The sequence below is a fragment of the Tenrec ecaudatus genome, chromosome 11 (genome assembly GCF_050624435.1).
Source record: "Tenrec ecaudatus isolate mTenEca1 chromosome 11, mTenEca1.hap1, whole genome shotgun sequence".
Classification (NCBI taxonomy): domain Eukaryota; kingdom Metazoa; phylum Chordata; class Mammalia; order Afrosoricida; family Tenrecidae; genus Tenrec; species Tenrec ecaudatus.
This window is the reverse complement of record NC_134540.1, coordinates 70,900,224-70,918,229: the sequence shown is the minus strand read 5'-3', so window position 1 is coordinate 70,918,229 and position 18,006 is coordinate 70,900,224. Positions and strand designations below refer to the sequence as shown.

The following is an 18,006-nucleotide window of genomic DNA, read 5'->3' as shown; positions in this document are numbered from 1 at the left end:
AAATGAAAGGCAGCCTGCAGTGTGGGAGCAAATATATATCCGAAAAGGAAAATATCCAGAACATATAATGGACCAACGCAACAAAGAGAACCGAAAAACTGCACAGAGAACAGATATTTTGCCAAAGAAATACAAATGGCAGCTCCTTAGTGGTAGTCCCGGAAACTCCAGGGGCAGTTTTGCCCAGCCCTGTCGGGTCACTGTGAGTCAGCAGCAACTGGAGGAGGGCAGTGAGACCATATGACCTAGTAAGGACACTCTTGGCTCTGTCCTTGAGACATGAAAACTGTCACAAAAACCCTGTCCACGAAGGTTCATAGCAGCTTTATTTGTATGAGCCTGGGCCCAACCAGATGCCTTCAGTGGGCGGATGGGGGACGGCGACACCAATGGTACAGCCACACCAGGGACGGTGACTCAGCAACGGGAAAGCACAGCAGCGAGGACTGCCAGAGAAGGACGCGAGTGAAACACGCAGATCCCAAGCATGCACAGAGTACGACTCTGCAGCATCCTTGAGGGCACAACTACATGGAAAACAGAGGAACGGCTGCTCGGACAGGGAGACGTCTGTGTGGACGGGCAGGTTCTGCATCCCTGCCTGCTTACCTACGGAGAGGAGTGGTCCGCACAGGCCAGAGGGTGGAGTGGACTTGCTGTGGTCGCTGCTCAAGCTACGTGAGAGGTAAACGGGTGCAAAAGGACACACCCACCTGGCCAGCATCACCTGGTTTTGCAAGTTCTGTACACTACAAAGGAACCATCTTTATGGGGGTGGGTGGAGTCTGAAAGGTATGTGGGGCTTCTCTGACTTCCTAGGAACCTACAGTCATCTCCGGTTAAAAGCAACAGTGGTACATGCAACCTGGTATCTGGGATGGGACTCTGCACCAGGGAAGGGGCGTTGCTGGAAGAACAGGTTAACACCCGGAGGACGTCTGTGGTTGAATTCCTAGTATGGCACCAAGGCGAGAGCTTCAGTGTTGGCAAATTGACCGTTGTGGTGAAAGGTGACCACGGGAGGGACGAGCTGAGTGAAGGTGGATGGGCACCCTTCAGTTCATCTAGGATTATTACCAAAATAACTCCGGAAGGCCGGAGGTAGGAACCAGGTGTATTTAAATTAGCCACGCGATTCCAATGTGCGGCCAAGTGGAGGCCACTGCTCTGCGCAGGCAGCTGTCTGAGCAGGCCTGCTCTCAAAGCCAACCCTGCCCCGTTCTGTTGTCCCTCAGGCCCACTCATAAGGACCCACATTCCTTCCGCCTGACCCAGCCTAAGCCCCATGCATGCTGGTCCGGCTTAAATAGAGGACAAATGCTGTGCCCCACCTTTCTATGACCACACTGGCTAGGGACAGGAGAGAAACAAAAGAAGCGGAGATGAACAAAATGCTTCTGAGTTTTTCTTTCTTTTTTTTTTTTGAGAAAGGTGATGGGGGCAGCTACCTGACCCCCTCGCAGCTGTGTGCATTGGAGCCCTGCACACGAGGTCTGTGAGGGCTCAGAGGCCCAGCAGACACCTGGCGGCCATCACCTGTGACCAGACATTGTCGATGAGATTAGCTGCACCAGCCGGACCTGCTGCTGCTCCGTGTGACCTCTGAAAGAACAGCAACTGGCAATACTGTGAGCGGCAGTGGCGGAGACGGAGCCGCGGAGAAGGCAGGCCTGGGCTCTGCAGTGTCCGCCCAGCGTGTGGCGCCTGCTCTCCCCAGCTGGCCCCGGGGCCTGGCAGGGAAGCAATCTCCACAGGAAGGAGCCCGAGCCGGGGGGCACACCTGTGGGGAACCGTGCTTCTAGGTTTGGCAGAGAGAACGTGCTCTGAAACAGATCTGAACCCCCAAGTGCTTGGAGCGCTGCCCGCAGCAAGGCCGGCAGACGAAAAGCCAGTGAGGACTGGACGGTCAGCCCTGACCACATACAGGCAGCAGTCACAGGCCCTCACACTGACGCTTGGCTGGGAGTCTGTAGAAACACACTGCGCTGTCACCGCCAGGGTGGGGTGGGGCGGGGTGGGCACAGACTGGCCTGGGATGACAGAGGAGACAGCTCTTCCAGAAGCTGGCCTAGAGGGCTGCAGCCCACCTCCTGTGGACTTGCTGAAGGCTCCTGGGCCTGGGGCAGAGCGCGGGACCATCTTGAGGGGCCATCTAGAACGTGGCCACAAAGGGACGGGCAGGACGGCATGAGCGACTCTGAGCGCCTCTCGTTCCCCGGCGGTTGGTTCATCCACCCCCAGGTCTGGGGCTGCTTGGCAGGGACTCAGACACCTGGGTTCCGTCCGGGGCTCTCCTCTGCAGGGACGCCTGGCCGGCTGTGGGGGGGCCCTAGAGGGGAGAGCAGAGCAGGTGAACAGCAGAGCCAGCCAAGGCGGCAGTGCCCACTCACACACCAACACAAAGGGCTGGGGCTTTGGGATGGGCAGGGGCAGGTGTGCCTGGAGGAGCCCAAGGCTGTGTCAGGAACACGGTGGGCATCTTGCTTGGGTGCAGGGGCTCAGGACTGGGGGTGAGGGCCTGCCCTAGGCAAGGAAACACCCCTCTTGGGGCTGAGCAACTACTTCATGATCCTCAAAGCTTTCCAGGGGGGAAGAAATGAAAGACAGCACAGTCTCAGGAAGCACCCCCCCGCCCAAAATCCACAAAACTCTGGTCTGAGACAGCAAATCAAAGAGAAGGGGATGATATTTACCTTGAGTGTTTTCGCAAAACAAAAAAATGCGCCCTAGTCCACAGTCATTATCAACTGCAGTTTCCAAATGTGCCAAAGAGGGAAAAGTCTACTGGAAAGGCTGGGGAGAGCAGAGAAAGAGGGAGGGGGAGAGAGAGGGAGGGGAGACAAGCTGTTGAGGGGAGATAGCAGCGCCGCAGAGACTCTCAGCTGTGGAGAGAAGCAGACCTGGCTCCACCACCCAGCACGGCGGGCACCCTGAGCAGTCCCCGGGAAAGACTGAGCCCGCCTCGGAAAAGCCGTTGAGCACTTGGAAGGGCATTCGGCATGCAGCGGTGGGGTGAGAAGCCCTTCTCCGTCCAGGGCCACTATGTGCAGGCTTTGCAGGCCATGTGTCCCCGTCACCCCTCACCTACCTCTGCTGCTGGGAAAAAAATCCCATGACCTCTCAACTCCATCTCCCACTAACTTCCTGAAGCCCCCTTATGTGCAAAAAGGAGTCCCTGTGCTGCACAGGGGACTGCTAGTGGCAAGGTCAGCAGTTTGAAACCAGCTGCTCCTCAGGACAAAGACAGGGCTTCTACTCCCACAAAGAGCTCGTCTCGGCACTTCTGCGAGTCGGCTCTGACTCGGCGGCAGTGAGTTTGAGTTCCGTCAGGCGAGACTAGGGGAGAGCCAGGACTGGGGCTGGGGAGGGAGAGCAATGCAAGCTCATCTCCAATTAGGGACTCTGAGCAGGTGAAGTGCAAACTCCTGTATAGCCCCAGAGCCAAGGTGGGGAGTGGGAAGCTGGCAGGTGAGCCTCAATGGGGTAAAATGTCAGTAAACACGTTGAGGAAATCAAGAACAGAAGATCATTACAGAGAGTCCAGTCAATCTCCTACAGGGCAGGCTCTATACCCACAGGGGCTCTGAGCCAGTGTCTCTGCAGATGAAATCGTGACATGTTCACACCAACCTTGAGGTCAACAGTCAAATGCTTTAAACACGGCACCACACAGCTTCCCTCAAGGACACACAGCGCCACTATGTTCTAACTGCACTGTCTCAGGGGAACCAGTGTGTCCCGTAACTGCACTGTCTCAGGGGAGCCAGTGTGTCCTCTAACTGCACTGTCTCAGGGGAACCAGTGTGTTCTAACTGCACTGTCTTAGGGGAACCAGTGTGTCCTGTAACTGCACTGTCTCAGGGGAACCAGTGTGTTCTAACTGCACTGTCTCAGGGGAACCAGTGTGTCCTCTAACTGCACTGTCTCAGGGGAACCAGTGTGTTCTAACTGCACTGTCTCAGGGGAACCAGTGTGTCCCATAACTGCACTGTCTCAGGGGAACCAGTGTGTTTTAACTGCACTGTCTCAGGGGAGCCAGTGTGTCCCGTAACTGCACTGTCTCAGGGGAACCAGTGTGTTCTCTAACTGCACTGTCTCAAGCGAACCACTGCTTTCTCTAGCAACACTGCCTGAGGAGCAGCTACTGCTGAAACGCTGGAGCGACCACTGCCTGAGAGAGGGCGGGGAGGAGGAGAGCGCCAGCGTAACCACAGTCTCAACAGCTGGAGGAGCAGGTGAGCCGAGCTGGCTCACCTGAGGAAAGCCACGTCCAAGAGGCCCCGTTCATCGGAATTACTACGCTTGCTCTACAACATTCATGTGCTAAGACTCCACAATTGGCTGGTGTGAACTTTCACCCTAACTGCCAGACACCTGTCCCAGAGCTGCCCCCTCAAATAAAACCACACCACAGAGGGGGTATCAGAACTAGATTAAGCCTACAAGGGGCCCCCGTCTGAAAAGTGCACACCCTGTAGGAGGGGCTACAATTCAGGGTCTGAAGGGTACAATGCAGCCAAGTCTGCCTTCCCCCTCGTCCCCCCAACCAGCTGGAGCCAGTGGTGAGCATCCAGGTGGCCCAGTGTGGGCTCCCGGCCCTTCCTGCTGCATGCCACACCGTAGTCTGAGGAGGGCTCTTCTTGGTAAAGCTGCCCACGGGTTTAGCTTGGGTCGAAGCAGCCTGAGCTGCTCACCGTGCGTGCCCATCAGCACGCCTGTCTTGCAGGCTGCTCTTTGCTGGCTGTGACCCCTCTGCCCAGACGCCTTGCCTATACCTCAGGGGCATCAACTACGCCTCTCAGAAATGTGGACAAGCCCAGCCGGCCCCAGCCGTGCACGTGAAGCTCTGGGCCCAGCCCCTGGCGTGGGAGTAGGTGCTGGTGTCCCTCACTGGGAGCCAAGCCCAGTTCCTGGCGCCGGTCCTGCAAGAGCCTTGGGCCCTCTCTGTCCCAAACTGAAGTGCGCAGTTGGAACACAGCGTCGTCTAGAAATCCCAGGAACAGACACCTTCCCAGACTGCTTCCACCTCACCCAAGGTCTCCCACCTCTCTTGCCCCAGCGCCCATCAGCCCTGGGCGCCACTGGCTGTAAGCATCAGCACGGCCCACCCTAACCTTTCTATTTCCAGAACAGCACCTGCCAAGCCACCACTATCTGGGACCAAATCCTGCTCCTAAATTAGCAATGAGACCCTAACCAAGTCAGACCATTCCCAACAAGCCCCCGAGAGTAAACAGTTATTTAAAAGCAGCAGGAAGGGTGGGGGGCAACATGGGGAGAAGGGGAGAAAGAATAATGCAGGGCAGGATGTGAACAGAGCGAGCACATGTGCGTGGGTTCCCCAGGGTCCAGCCGCCCTGCGACCTGCACCTCGCAGTTACCTGCTGCTGCTGCTGCAGTCTTGTCACTGAGGAGCCTGGTCTGGCTGCCAGGGACGATGTGGATGTCCAGGCTCTCAGGGGACTGTGGCAGACTCTGAGTGCGGGTGGCCAGGAGAGCGTTGAGATACTGCAGCCGTGTGACCTGGGGAGAGAGCATGACATGGCAGGTGTGGAGGAGGAGGTCGGAGAGGCCACACCGCCCCCTCCAGCCCACAAGCGCCAAGACAAGACCGGAGAGGCATGAGATGGCAGAGACTGAAAAGAACTTCAAAACCAGGTACGGACGAGGAAGAGCCATTGTGCCGAGTGATACTAAGACTTCCCTGGAAAGTGGTGAACAGGCCTGGAGACAAGGCAAGATCAGAGGTCCAGTGGGTCTCGAGGGACCCAGTCACCCTTCAGAGCAGAGGCAAGGGGTAGGGCCTTGCCCCAGAAAGTCTTGGCACAAACACAGCGTTGACTCTACATCCATGCAGAAAGCGACCAGCTGGTCTAGTCCTTGGGACGCATAGCTGGTGGGAAGCCAGCGTCAAGGAGCTGCACAGAAGGTCACCTTAATGAACTGCAGGTCAGAGAGGGCCCTCACGGTGTAGTCGGGACAATACGTGGACGAGCGGGTGCCGTCAGCTGGCTCGGGCTGCAGCGAGGACACTGGGGACTGGTGAACTAGTGAGAGGAACAGGAGGAGCTAGGGGTGTGTGCACTGGGGTGGCACCAGTACCGCTTTACCACACCCCAGCTGAGGAGGCCTGGCCCAGGACTCTGGCAGGGACGGTGAACAATGGTCCTGCAGGGCACAGCTGTGCGGGGCTGGGCGGGAGCAATCAGTCCTTCCCTCCACCCCACCCCACCCCACCCAGCGGGCCAGAGCCCAAGGTTGTTTGTAGGGAGGGCTTGGGCTCCATGATGGGCAAGCAGGCAGCAGTCCCGGGCCTGGAGATCCACAGCAGCTCCTGGAGTGGGGGCGCGGCCAGAGCCTGCCGCAGCTGCTCACCTGAGGACGGTGCGGCCAGGGCAGACACTCCGTAGTAGGTGAAGGCCCCATTCTCGAACCTCAGGCCCTCCTTCCCGATCTCCACCTCAACCCTGCCCTAGGAGAAAGGGAGGGGGTGTGGAGAGAACACACGGTGGCTGGTTTATCTTCCCTGTTAGAGGCGAATGCCAGAGAAACCAGTGATGAACATTCCTGTTGGTGGGGTGGGGAGGGAGGGGAGGGCCAGGCGGCGCCCGCCCGGGTACCTGCAGGATGAGGACGAAGTAGTCCACGGGCTGGCTGCGCTGGTACAGGAAGTGGGCGGCAGCCAGCCGGTTGCTCTCGTCGAAGTGCACTTCCTGGTTGACACTGGGGTGCTTCAACAGGTGCAGTAAGACCTTCTCGGAGACTCGCAGCGGGTTAAAGACATCCACCTCTGCCGTGGGGTCGGGTGGGGTGGGGGTGGGGGGCAGGATGACACACTGTGTCCATAGGACCACACAACCAGCCTTTAAGACCCGCGATGGTGAAGGCGCCAGCGGTGCTCATCAGAGGCCCCCTGGCCAGCTGGCACTCCTGAGCTGAAGCTCAGAATCCCTCCCCCAGGGGACAGACTGGGCCTGCACCCTCACCTCGGGACAGGAAACGCTGGGTGGCCAAGAGCAGCTGAGGTGAGATTTTTACTTTGAATGCCTCGTCAGACACCTTGAACAGGGAGAAGTCCTCCTTGTGCTTGAGGGGGGCACTCAGGGCCGTGGGCTTCCTCCTCACCTTGGTGCCGCCTGTGGGGGTCAAAAAGACAGGCTTAGGCACTGGGCGACTGCCTGTCGCTTGGCCAGGCTGAGTGTCAAGGAAGATGGGCACTCTGCCAGGAAAGCGGACAACGCAGCTGCTAACGACAGCCAAGGTGCTCGAGCCCACGTCCTCGGCCCTGAGAGACCCTTGTCCGCAAGGCCTGCACTCGCCGGACAGATAACCTGGTGACCCTGTCCCTCCAGGGACCCAACAGAGATGTGGAGTGCTAGGGAAACACGCTGGGGCTAGAGCCACAAGCTGGAAGACACAGAGGGGTGCGAGTGGCCCGTGTCCCTAGGGCCATCCAGCCTGGGTTCTGGCCATCAAGCTGAGACAGCGGTCGTCCCCCCAAAGCACATGTTGCAGACGACAGGGAAAAGGCCCGTTAAAGGAAATCAACAGCACGACCCTAAGAGAGCCCCGCTGATGGGGCTGCCCGCTGGGAGGGGGCAGTACTAGCCGGGCGATCCGGTGTCCTCTGAGACACCCGTGCACCCTCAGATCTCCAGGTCGGCTGAGGGTGGGACTACGGGGGGGGGGGGGGGGGTATACTTACGGTCGTCTTCAGACTCGTCCAGGATCTCCGACTTGATGATCTCCTCGATGACGTCCTCCAGGGTGACCAGGCCCAGGACCTCGTAGAAGGGGTCGCCCTCGCCCTCGTTGTTCACCTTCTGCACGATGGCCAGGTGGGACTTCCCTGTGGCGAGGGGACACTCCAGTGAATGACTCAGGGCCACGGAACTAGGCTGAGTCTGGGAGGCTTGGGCCCACAGGGGGTCCTGCAGCAGGCAGATGCTGCAGGGAGAGCCACAGCTCTGGGGCTCCAGGGGGGCACAAGCGGGCACTGATGTCCCTACAGTGTGACTCCTGAAGCAGGTTGCCGTGGAGAGTGACCTGGAAAAAGAACTCCTCCCCCACAAAACCAAACTCATGCCAAGGCGCCAACTCCAACTCCCAGGGCCCCCCAAGCCGTGTAGAACTGTAAGACTTTGTTTTCTCCTACGGAATGGCCCCCGCCCAGAAGCCTGCCTTTGTCTTGGTGTTTGTCCTTGTAGTAGTGGACTCACACACATGGTCTGTCTGCGAAGGACTAACTTCACCCAGCAGGGCATAAAGCCTCCTCTTGACTTCCCACTGTTCCCCTTGCTGTTGGCAGGCCAAGTCGTAACCCACTATGCCACCTGGGCGCGCTCTGCCTTCCTGGAAAAGGGGAGCCCAACAAGACCACCCATCCTGACTCCCCAAGGCAGGGTCTCCTACAGCTGCCTCCTGGTTTCCAGAAGGAAATGCCAACAGGTGTCCTGCTGGAGGGGAGATGCTGCTGCTGGTGCTGCTGGCTGCCGTCAGGCTGGGCCCTGACTTGTGTGACCCTACGCCCCTTCTGTTGTCACCCTTCTGCCTGGCTGGTTTTCAGAAGCAGAGCGCCGGGCTTTTCCCTACTCTTAGGCACATGGTTTACCATCTTCCCAGTAGCCACTGTTTGGAAAGTCAAAAGAAACAAGAGGTTAATACATTCTACTTTGGGTCACATGTAGCTCACTGCTAGACCCAGCTGTCTCCGGGGCCTGTGCAGGCCCAGCCATGGCCATCAGCTACAGAGATCACAGTTGGGGGTGAAGGGAACTACGATCAAACCTATCTCAGCAAGCCCCCTTGGAGGACAGGAAAGTGCATGGTAGAGCGGGCATGTTCCTGCCCTGCAAGCCCCAACCCTTGCTCCCCGAGCTCGGCTGCAAAGTGCCCCACAGGAAGTGGGGGCTGCTTTAAGAACCTGTTGGTACAGCACAAACCTCAAGTCCACTCCTTTCTTTGGGTCAGTCATACTTTCTGTACTGTTATGCATTGAACTGTTCCTTCTCTCCCCCACAAAAATGTCTTGTAAATCCCAACCACCCCTAAATCAGTGGTTGTAATTCCCCCTTGGTAGAGGCTTCCTTTGCTTCATTAACAAGACAAGCATAGGGCAGGGTGTGTCTTACATCAATCATCTTGAGATTTGGAAGAACTGATTGAGCAAGCAAGTGAGCAGGCAGAGATAGGGAAGAGAGGTGGCTCCTGACATCGAGATCACCAAAGAGTCATGGGACAGAAGCTGGATAGAGAGAGACTAGGACCTTCCTGCAGAGCCGGCAGGAGAGAGAGCCTTTCCACCAAGCCAGGACTTTGAGGGTAAGCTTCGAGCCTCCCAAGTCACGAGGAAATGATTTCTGTCTGTTAGTGTGGCAGCGCCAGATACGGAGGATGCACACTGCGCTTAACTGCAAACCAGGAGGCAAGCACAGGTGGGGCTTGACGTCAGCAGGTCCACTCGGCTGGTGCTGCCCTGTTCCTTCAAGCACACGCCCTCCCCAGGTGGCCAGCCCGGGAAGACCCCGCATCAGATGGCTCAATTGAAAACAAAAAGTCCGGGAAAACCTACTATTATGGGACCACTAACCCAACGCCTGGAAAGGAACGAGGCAGTAAAACAACTTAGAGATGGCGGCGACTCCATTTCAACAAATCCAACACACCACGACTGTGGGGCACAGCCCGCCATCAGGTGTTCAAAAGTGAAACTACACGCCCCCTGCTGCCCCGCTGGAGATAAGGTAAGGCCGTCTGCACCCAGAGATTTCGTTTCAGAAACCCTAGGGAGCAGCTGCTCCCTCTGTCTGTCCTCCGGTCACTGAGAGTGGCAATCAGCTGGTTGGCAGTGCGTTTGCTTGTGTGTGGGGTTGCTTGGCTTGGTGTGCCATCACAAAGTGCTTTCCTCACTTATTAACTGGGTTAATTGTCACAGCTCGAGACATACAGTATCATTTACCATTTTGCAATTGAAGGAACCCTGGTGGCCTAGGGTTAAGAGTTAGGCTGCTAACCTCAAGGTGAGCCGATCAAACCTATTAGGCACTCCCTCAGGAGAAAGACGAGGTGCCTGCTGCCATTGAGATTTAATCTCAGAGGTCATCTAGCTCAGAAGCAACAAAGCCCACATGGAAGACACACAGCAGCCTGTGTCAAAGGGATCAGGTATCAGGCCTCACCAGAACAAAAAATCTTATCACAGTGAATGACAGGGGAGTGTGGAGTAGAAATCCAAAGCCCATTTGTAGGCCACTGGACATCCCTTACAGAAGGGTCTCTGGGAGGAGAGGAGCCAGTCAGGGTGCGATGTAGCAATGATGAAACAAACATACAACTTTCGTCTAGTTCCTAAATGCTCCCTCCTCCCTCACTATCATGAGCCCAATTCTACCTTACCAATCTGGCTAGACCAGAGGATGTATACTGGTACAGATAGGAACTGGAAACCCAGGGAATCCAGGGCAGATGACCCCTTCAGGACCAGTGGTGTGAGTGGCGATACCAGGAAGGTGGAATGAGGGTGGATTGGAAAGGGGGAACCGATTACAAGGATCTGCATGTGACCTCTTCCCTGGGGGGCAGACAACAGAAGAGTGATGAGGGGAGACGTTGGACAGGGCAAGATATGACAAAATAATAATTTATAAATTATCAAGGGTTCATGAAGGAGGGGAGCAAGGAGGGAGGGGAAAAAAATGAGGAGCTGATGCCAGGGCTTGGTGGAGAGCCAATGTTTTGAGAGTGATGAGGGCAATGAATGTACTAATCTGCTTTGCATGTATGGATTGTGTTAAGAGTTATATGGGCCCCCAATAAAACAATTAAAAGAAAGATTTAATCTCAGAAACCTCAAAATGGGGAGGTCCGATCTGTCCTACAGGGTCACTGTGCATCCATCGGAATCAGGTCAGTGGGTGTGGTGTGGGTTATCCTGCAGTGCAAGCCTAGGGCGTGGAGGAACAGTGTACTCCTAAGCCCATTTCTCTAAACCACCATGCTCAGCTGACTCTCACTGGAAAAGACCCTTCCCCTCTGGGGGGTCTTACATAAGGTCAAAGGACCCGCAGGGCTTTTGTCTAAAGAAAACAAAACATGTTCCCCAGGATGCTGGACCCCCTGGGCGAGAATCAAAGGGAAATGGCCTTTTTAAGCTGTCTGTCTCACCCTCCGGTAGGAAAAGGCCTGGGACCCTGGAGGACAGACACCCTGCCGGGTTTGTGATGGCCTGGCTGACCTCAGCCTGCAGGTGCAGTCACCACAAGGTCATGCAGCCCCACCATGTGACACACACCTCTCAGGCCAGTTTACGGAGGAGGATATGGGCTCAAGAAGGCTCAGAGCAGAGGGGAGTCACCTCAGCTGGCTGGTTTCAGGGAGCTGATGGCCCCTCTTCCTAGTGAGGGCAGGAATGAACAGAGTCCTCCGATTCCAAGCTTTCATGAGCAGGCAGAAGTCTTATTATCTGGGACCTACCACATGCAGGTGACCCGGCAGTAAACAAACACAAGTCGCGCTTTCCGAACACCCCCTAAAGCAGCTGTTCCCGTGTGCTGCTGCGTGGATTCCAACTCACAGCGACCCCTCCGTGGCACAGCAGAACTGCCCCTTCCGGTTTCCTAGGCTGCAATCCTTACAGGAGCAGGTCACGTCTTTCCTCCCTCGGAGCCACTGGTGGGCTCGAACAGCCAACCCTGTAGTTGGTAGCTGAGCATTTAACTCTTGCCCCACGGCCTTTTTAAAATATGAATTATCACTTTTATTTATATAAAATATTTTTTTAATTTAATAAATCTTTTTATTGGGGCTCATACAACTCATCACAATCCATACATACACCAATTGAGTAAAGCACCCTTATACATTCGTTGCCCTCGTCATTCTCAAAATTTGCCTTCCACTTGGGTTCCTGGAATCGGCTCGTTTTCCTTCCCCCCCCCTCCCCGTTCACGGCCTTCTTCTTGAACTATTGTTTGTGCGATACATTCTCAAAAGAAGAACGGCGGTCAACCTTGAAAAAGCAGTAAGGGAGGAGCGGGGTGGAGGGAGGGACTGAACCTTACTACTCCTCTGAAAGCAGAAAACCACTCTGAAACATGGCGGCTCCTGCCTGAGCCTCACTCCCCCTGGATGATGGACAAGCCTTATGCAGCCCCAAGCCTCCGAAAAGGTCTGTTGGCTGCTTAGTCAGCATGCTAATGATACACTAGAACGCTTCAGATCCAGGCAGCCCCTTCCACAATGCTTAATTTGTAAGACAGTCTTGATGCCACTGGAATGTCCTTTCCCCGCTCTTTTTAATGCAAGTGTCTGAATATGGTACAAATGTGCAGCAGAACCACTGCATGGGTCTCCTCACACAGCCCTGTGACAGCCCTCTCTGCCTTCTGCCAGAGGCGCACCAGAACTCACGTGGTTACAGGGCAAACACTTCCCAAAGCTCTAGTCCGTCCCTGTGCTGAATGTCCCTGAACCATCCCGCTGGGGCTGACAAAGGCGGCCAGGGCTAAAGAGAACACATGCTTCTCCCTACAGCACTAAAGCTCTTTCTGGAGACGAAGGCACACCGTAGTAAGTCAGTGTGTCACCTGAAGTCCATGTGCTGACTGAGCGCACCCCAAGCAACAAAGTCCCCAGACAGATGGTGCTCTACAAGAGCAAATGGAACAGGACCCGCCAAAGACACAAGGGGCCCCCACTCCCACAGGTACAGACCACCACCACCACAGCCGCTTGGCTGCAGAAGGGGATGGAGTTTTAAAACCTCACAAGGCGGCCAGCTGCCCTCTGTGCCTAAGCAGAGAAATGAAGGCAAAGGCTAAGAAGGGAAGAACTTCAGCAAGGAAAAGACAAAGGTGTCTATCTGCCCCAAGACGACACTGAAGTAGAAGACAGGGTCTAAAAGCACTCCCCACCGACCGCCAGGCTCCTGACATTTCCTCTGTAGGTCCTTAACCCCACCACCGGCTGCGCACAGGGCACTTTTCAGCATGCTGTCAGTAGGCAGCTTCTGGAGTAGTCTGATGTAAGCAGAAGGGGAACCATTCCATAAACCCTGACGTCGGGTTGCAGGACGTCTGTGTGGTCAGTGGCTTCTCCTAGGCTCCCTTGGAGCAGGTGCAACGGGCGCCTCCTCTCTCTACCGGCTCCTTCACACCACCACGTAAATCTGCCCAGCTCGACCACCACCACCACCGGGCAGCCAAACAATGCCCGACAGCTCCTCCCAGGTCCTGCTCTCCTCAAACAAAGCAAGTCTGGTGGCCTGTCTAGACGCAGTGGATCCATCTCTTGTCCAGGAGTTAAAAACCCTGCACTCATTGCTGGGGGTGGGTGTCATTAACTCTCACTCCCAGTGACCCTGTAGGACAGACTCGAGCCACCCCATGGGGTTTCCAAGGCTGCAATCCTTACAAGAGCAGACTTGCCTCATCTTTGCCCCCTGGAGCAGCTGGTGGGCCGGTACTGGGAAACTTTCAGTAAAGCAGCTTCTCGTGTAACCCACTGAGCTACCAGGGCTCCTGACACAGGTGCTTGCATGGGACATTTTCTTCAGCAGACCAGCTGTATAGTAACAGTAACTGCCTAACAGCTTAAACCCCCAGGTCTGGCAAGGATGATGCATGCAGAGCGCCCTCTAGTGCCTGTGCACAGCAGCAGTCATCCCACAGGGATGTCAAGACCGCAAAGCCTTGCTTGGGGGCAGGTGCTCAGAGACCACCTCCTGGTGTCAGAGTAAGGCAAGGCTTCCTTACCTGAGGGTTTGCTCATTCCTTCACCTAATACTGGGGAGTGGCTTTAAGGTTAATGCCCACCTGGAGTCTTGGGGTGACCCTACCACCACCCTATAGAAATTCCTGTGTGAGAAGCGTGGCTGATGGTGGAGGAGGCAACCAAGCTCTGGGGGGCTCCCCCAAGCCAGGCAAGGGGGGGGGATGGCAGAGGCGCCCACACTTTCTCACACTTGGAAGGGTTCAGAGGTTTGACGTTCAGCCTAATGAGTTGCTCAGCTGAATCACAGCGAAAGGAGGAGAATGAGGAATGGGAATCGAGGGAGCACTTGACAGAAAAAGGAGATTTCAAAAGCAAAGGGGATTAAGTCACTCCTGTAGTTGCTTTTGGTCAAATAAAAAAGACATGTTTTCTCCATACCTGCAGAAAAGTATTTTCAAGTTATCCCCTTCTCTGGGCTCAGGAAGGCAGCAGTGAATGACCTTAACCATGTCTGGAAACACCATAGATCAGGCAAATTTGATACAAGTGTACAGAAAATCTGGAAATGACAGTCTTCACTTCCTTCTGTGAAGTCCATCCAAGAGTCTGGACCTGCTGTAAGGTCCAAGCTCCCAGAAATGACCTGGGAGGAACAGCTGCTGCTGGTGGTGTTGGGGAATTCCTTGCTTCCAAATCATTTAGCACATTTTTTTTTTTTGAAGGGGGCCTGAGAGGGCTGCAATAGGTGAGCTGATTCAGAGGATGCATGGCCTGAAGAATACCTCTCATCTACTCCCTAAACCTCCACCTGATTTACAATAAAAGGCTTCCCTTGTTTAAAAACTGGGTCCTCCCAGGTCTCCTTGCCCTTGGCTCTGGCTAGAGGATTCCATAAATTTCCAGGGGGAGAAGCCGCTGGCAGTGCCACCCCCTCCGAGGCTCCCCGGCCCGGTTACCTCGCTTGAACTCCTCCAGCACGGCATCCAGCTTGGTGTCGTTGAAGACGAAGTGGAGCGGGTGGTTGTAGAAGCGGGTGATGGTGCTGAGCGGCGTGCAGTCCTCGGGGTCCACGAAGGCCAAGTCCTTGAGGTAGAGCATGTCCACGATGTTGGAGCGCTCCTCCTCATACACGGGGATGCGCGTGTGGCCGCTCTGCATGATGCTGGCCAGGACGCCGAAGTCCAGCACGGCGCCGGCGTCCAGCATGAAGCACTCTTCGAGCGGCGTGAGCACGTCCTCCACCGTCCGGTAGCGCAGCACGCCCTTGCTGAGGTCGCTGTAGGGGTCGCCGCCACCGCGCGCCAGCTCCAGGACGCGTTCGCGCAGCCGCCCGGGCCGCGCCGCCAGCTCCAGCAGCTGACCCACGGGCAGGGCCACCGGCAGGGTGAGCAGTACCGCCAGGCGGCTGAGGCCGAGCGCGCGCGGGGCCAGCGCCAGCGCCCAGCGCCCGCTCACCGCGGCCGGCACCACCTCGCCCACCAGGAACACGAGCCCCGCGCTACCCAGCAGCGCGGGCACGACGCGCTGGCCGGCCGCGCGGTACAGGAGCACGGTCAGCGCCGCCTGCGCCAGGCTGGCCAGCAGCAGCAGCGCGCCCAGAGCGCAGCCGGCCCAGCGCCGTGCAGGCTCCAGGCGCCGCGCCGCCGCGCGCTCCGCCTCCGAGCCGCTCTCGCGCAGCACCTGCACCTCGGCCGGGGTCAGTGCCAGCGCGCTCAGCTGCAGGCCCCGCGCCAGCGCCGCCAACGCCAACAGCCCCGCCGCCCCCAGGCCCAGCGCCCAGGGCGGCGCCGCCTCCTCGGGGGCCGCGCCGCCGGGCTCCACGCACACGGCCAGCACGGACGAGTGCGGGCGCGCGGCCTCAGCGCGCAGGCGCAGCAGCGCACGCCACTCGCCCGCGCCGGCCACGGGCGCGACCACTACCTCAGGCGCCGCGCCGGGCCCGTCGTCGGGGCAGCCGGTCCCCTCGGGGGCGACCCAGGACCAGGAGCGGTTGGCGAAGCCCGAGCCGAAGAGGCGCAGGCGGAAGGTGGCCTCCGGCGCGGCCCCCACCACCCTTCCACGCGTCCACCTCGCCCCCTCGGCTCCGTCGTCCTCCTCCAGGCAGAAGCCCTGCACTTGCAGGCCCGACGCTGCTTCCCCGGCGGCGTTCCCCAGGCAGAACGCGGCGAGCAACCAACCCAGCCGACCCGCCGCCGCCGCCGCCGCCGCCATCGCCTGCTGCCCCCTCTGGGTCTCTCGCGCAGCCTATCCCGCTCCCTCCGCCCTCCGCCTCCCCCGGGCCAATCGCCGCCCGCCTTCGCGCCGCCTCCGCCAATGGGCGGCGGGCGGGGGCGGGCCCACGGGTCGGACTAGGCTGCGCCGGGAAGTAAACAAGCTGCGGGCGCGGGGCCCAGGCGGATGGGGGGCGTGGGGCTCTCGGCCGGCGGGGTTCGCCCGCAGCTTGTAAGGCCGAGGGGTGGACGGCGTCCGGAGGACGCTTGTGTGTGGAGGGCAGGCACAGCCTCCCGAGTGGGCCCGCGCGCTTCCCACGGCCGCCGCCATCTCCCGGGGCCCGGGCTGCAGACGAGGCGCAGACGGAGGGGGCTGCTGGCTTGAACCCCGGTCCGAGGATCCCTGAAACCTAGTATGCACATCTGCCGCTTCCTTAGGAGAGTCCCATGTATTTTAGACCTAAAGGGCTGAGCCCACCAACACCCACTGACGATTCCTAGCAACCTTTTGTGGGTTGCTGAGCTGTAATCTTTACGGGAGGGTGCAGACAGCTGCGTGCGCCTTGGCAGTACAGTGCTCACCGACAGCGGGCCACTGGGGCAGCGAGAAGCTAAGGCTTGTCCAAGTCTGAGGAAGTCAGACCCAGTCTAGGCCTTTCAGGAACTTGCCTTCCTGCCAAGAGACCAGACCATTGCATCCCGGCAGCTACTTCATATTACTAATATGTTGCAGGAAAGTGAAGCTCACAAAGGCTTGCGATGGGTGTTGGGTCTGGTAACTCCACTGACAGCAACTAATTCTGCGGGAAATAATCTCGCAGAATCAAGCTCTACTGGAGAGGATCTTCACTGGGGAGGTAGAAGACAGTCTGACCCATCAACAGTATGAAATGGTCTTTAAAGAACCTTTGAAGGATTGGGGGTGGGCAGAGGAATTGCTAACAAGGCTTTTCTAAAGGGACTTGTATTTTTCTTTACTCTTATCTGTTGCCATGTGTCCTAACTTAAGGAGACGGTGGCAAAGACTACATATCAGGGGAGGAAGGGAGAAGAAATGGAGAGCTGATATCGGGCTCAAGTGGGAAGGGAGTGCTTTGAAAATGATGATGGCCTCATATGTGCTTGACACACTGGATGAATGTATGGATTGTGATGAGATGTAAGAGCCCCCAATAAAAGTATTTAACAATAAAGACTACATATATTGCCGTTTGATACAAGGAGGCTTCAAAATGTTTGTGGAGAAATGGGGTGAAAAGAAGTGGGATGTTCCCACAAACGTTCTGAAGCCCCTCGAACATCACACACCTGTCATTTTAAACCATGGTTATAAGGGTTCTGTGGAAACATATGCTGTGGCATGAAACTAATGGAATGTTTCAAAAGTATAGCTACCGTGGCCACAAGTAATGTGCAACATGTTTTTATAGAAGATAAAGTGCCCCATCCCTGAAAAAACAAGTGTGTGTGTGAGTTCCTGGATGGCACAGTTAAGTGAACTGATTACTAGCCACAAGGTTGGCGGCTCGAACCCACCCAGAGACAGCAGAAGACAGGGTTGGGGAGCAGCTTTGGAAAGCCCACAATCTTGAATACCATGTGGAACGCAGTCCTACTCTGCACACGTGGAGTTGTCGTGCGTCACAACTCTGGCAACCATCAGCGGTAACCAGCAACAGTAAGTGAACCTGTGGTGTCCTTTTGAATGGCTGCTGGGGTAGAGGGGGGTGGTGGTGTGGTGTGTGTGTCCATGGGACATACAGCGCCCACTTACATCTTTTGTCTCAGGTTTGGTGGAAAGCAACTACCCCACTTTCAGAGCACGCTGACATCTGGTGGGGGCCTGTAGAACTGTGCGACTGAAGAAACGGGCTTCATTCCACCGTCCTTAGCACTAGAGCAACCTTGGGACACGTGTGTCCCATTAACTATGAAAATCCCTATTCAAAATGCCTTATAGTAATGAAAGCGCATGGTTTCAACAAAAAATTCAAAGCAGAAAATAATTCAATCTTAAAAGGGTTAGAAAGTAGTCATGGTGTCTCTTCTGGGAACCCTAGCGGTGTCATGATTGGGCTGCAGACCG

The 18,006-nt window shown here is 56.7% G+C and overlaps 1 protein-coding gene across 1 annotated transcript; it reads right to left on the bottom strand.

Moving 5' to 3' along the window:
• Positions 1–300: 300 nt before the first annotated feature.
• On the bottom strand, positions 301–15,954 carry CNNM3 (cyclin and CBS domain divalent metal cation transport mediator 3). Its single transcript, XM_075563187.1, has 8 exons — positions 14,667–15,954; positions 7,706–7,849; positions 6,987–7,136; positions 6,621–6,790; positions 6,376–6,472; positions 5,935–6,047; positions 5,382–5,523; positions 301–2,329 (listed from the first exon to the last, which is right to left on the bottom strand). The coding sequence occupies exons 1-8, from the start codon at positions 15,919–15,921 to the stop codon at positions 2,265–2,267; spliced, it is 2,136 nt and encodes a 711-aa protein (XP_075419302.1). The 5' UTR covers positions 15,922–15,954; the 3' UTR covers positions 301–2,264.
• Positions 15,955–18,006: the final 2,052 nt, after the last annotated feature.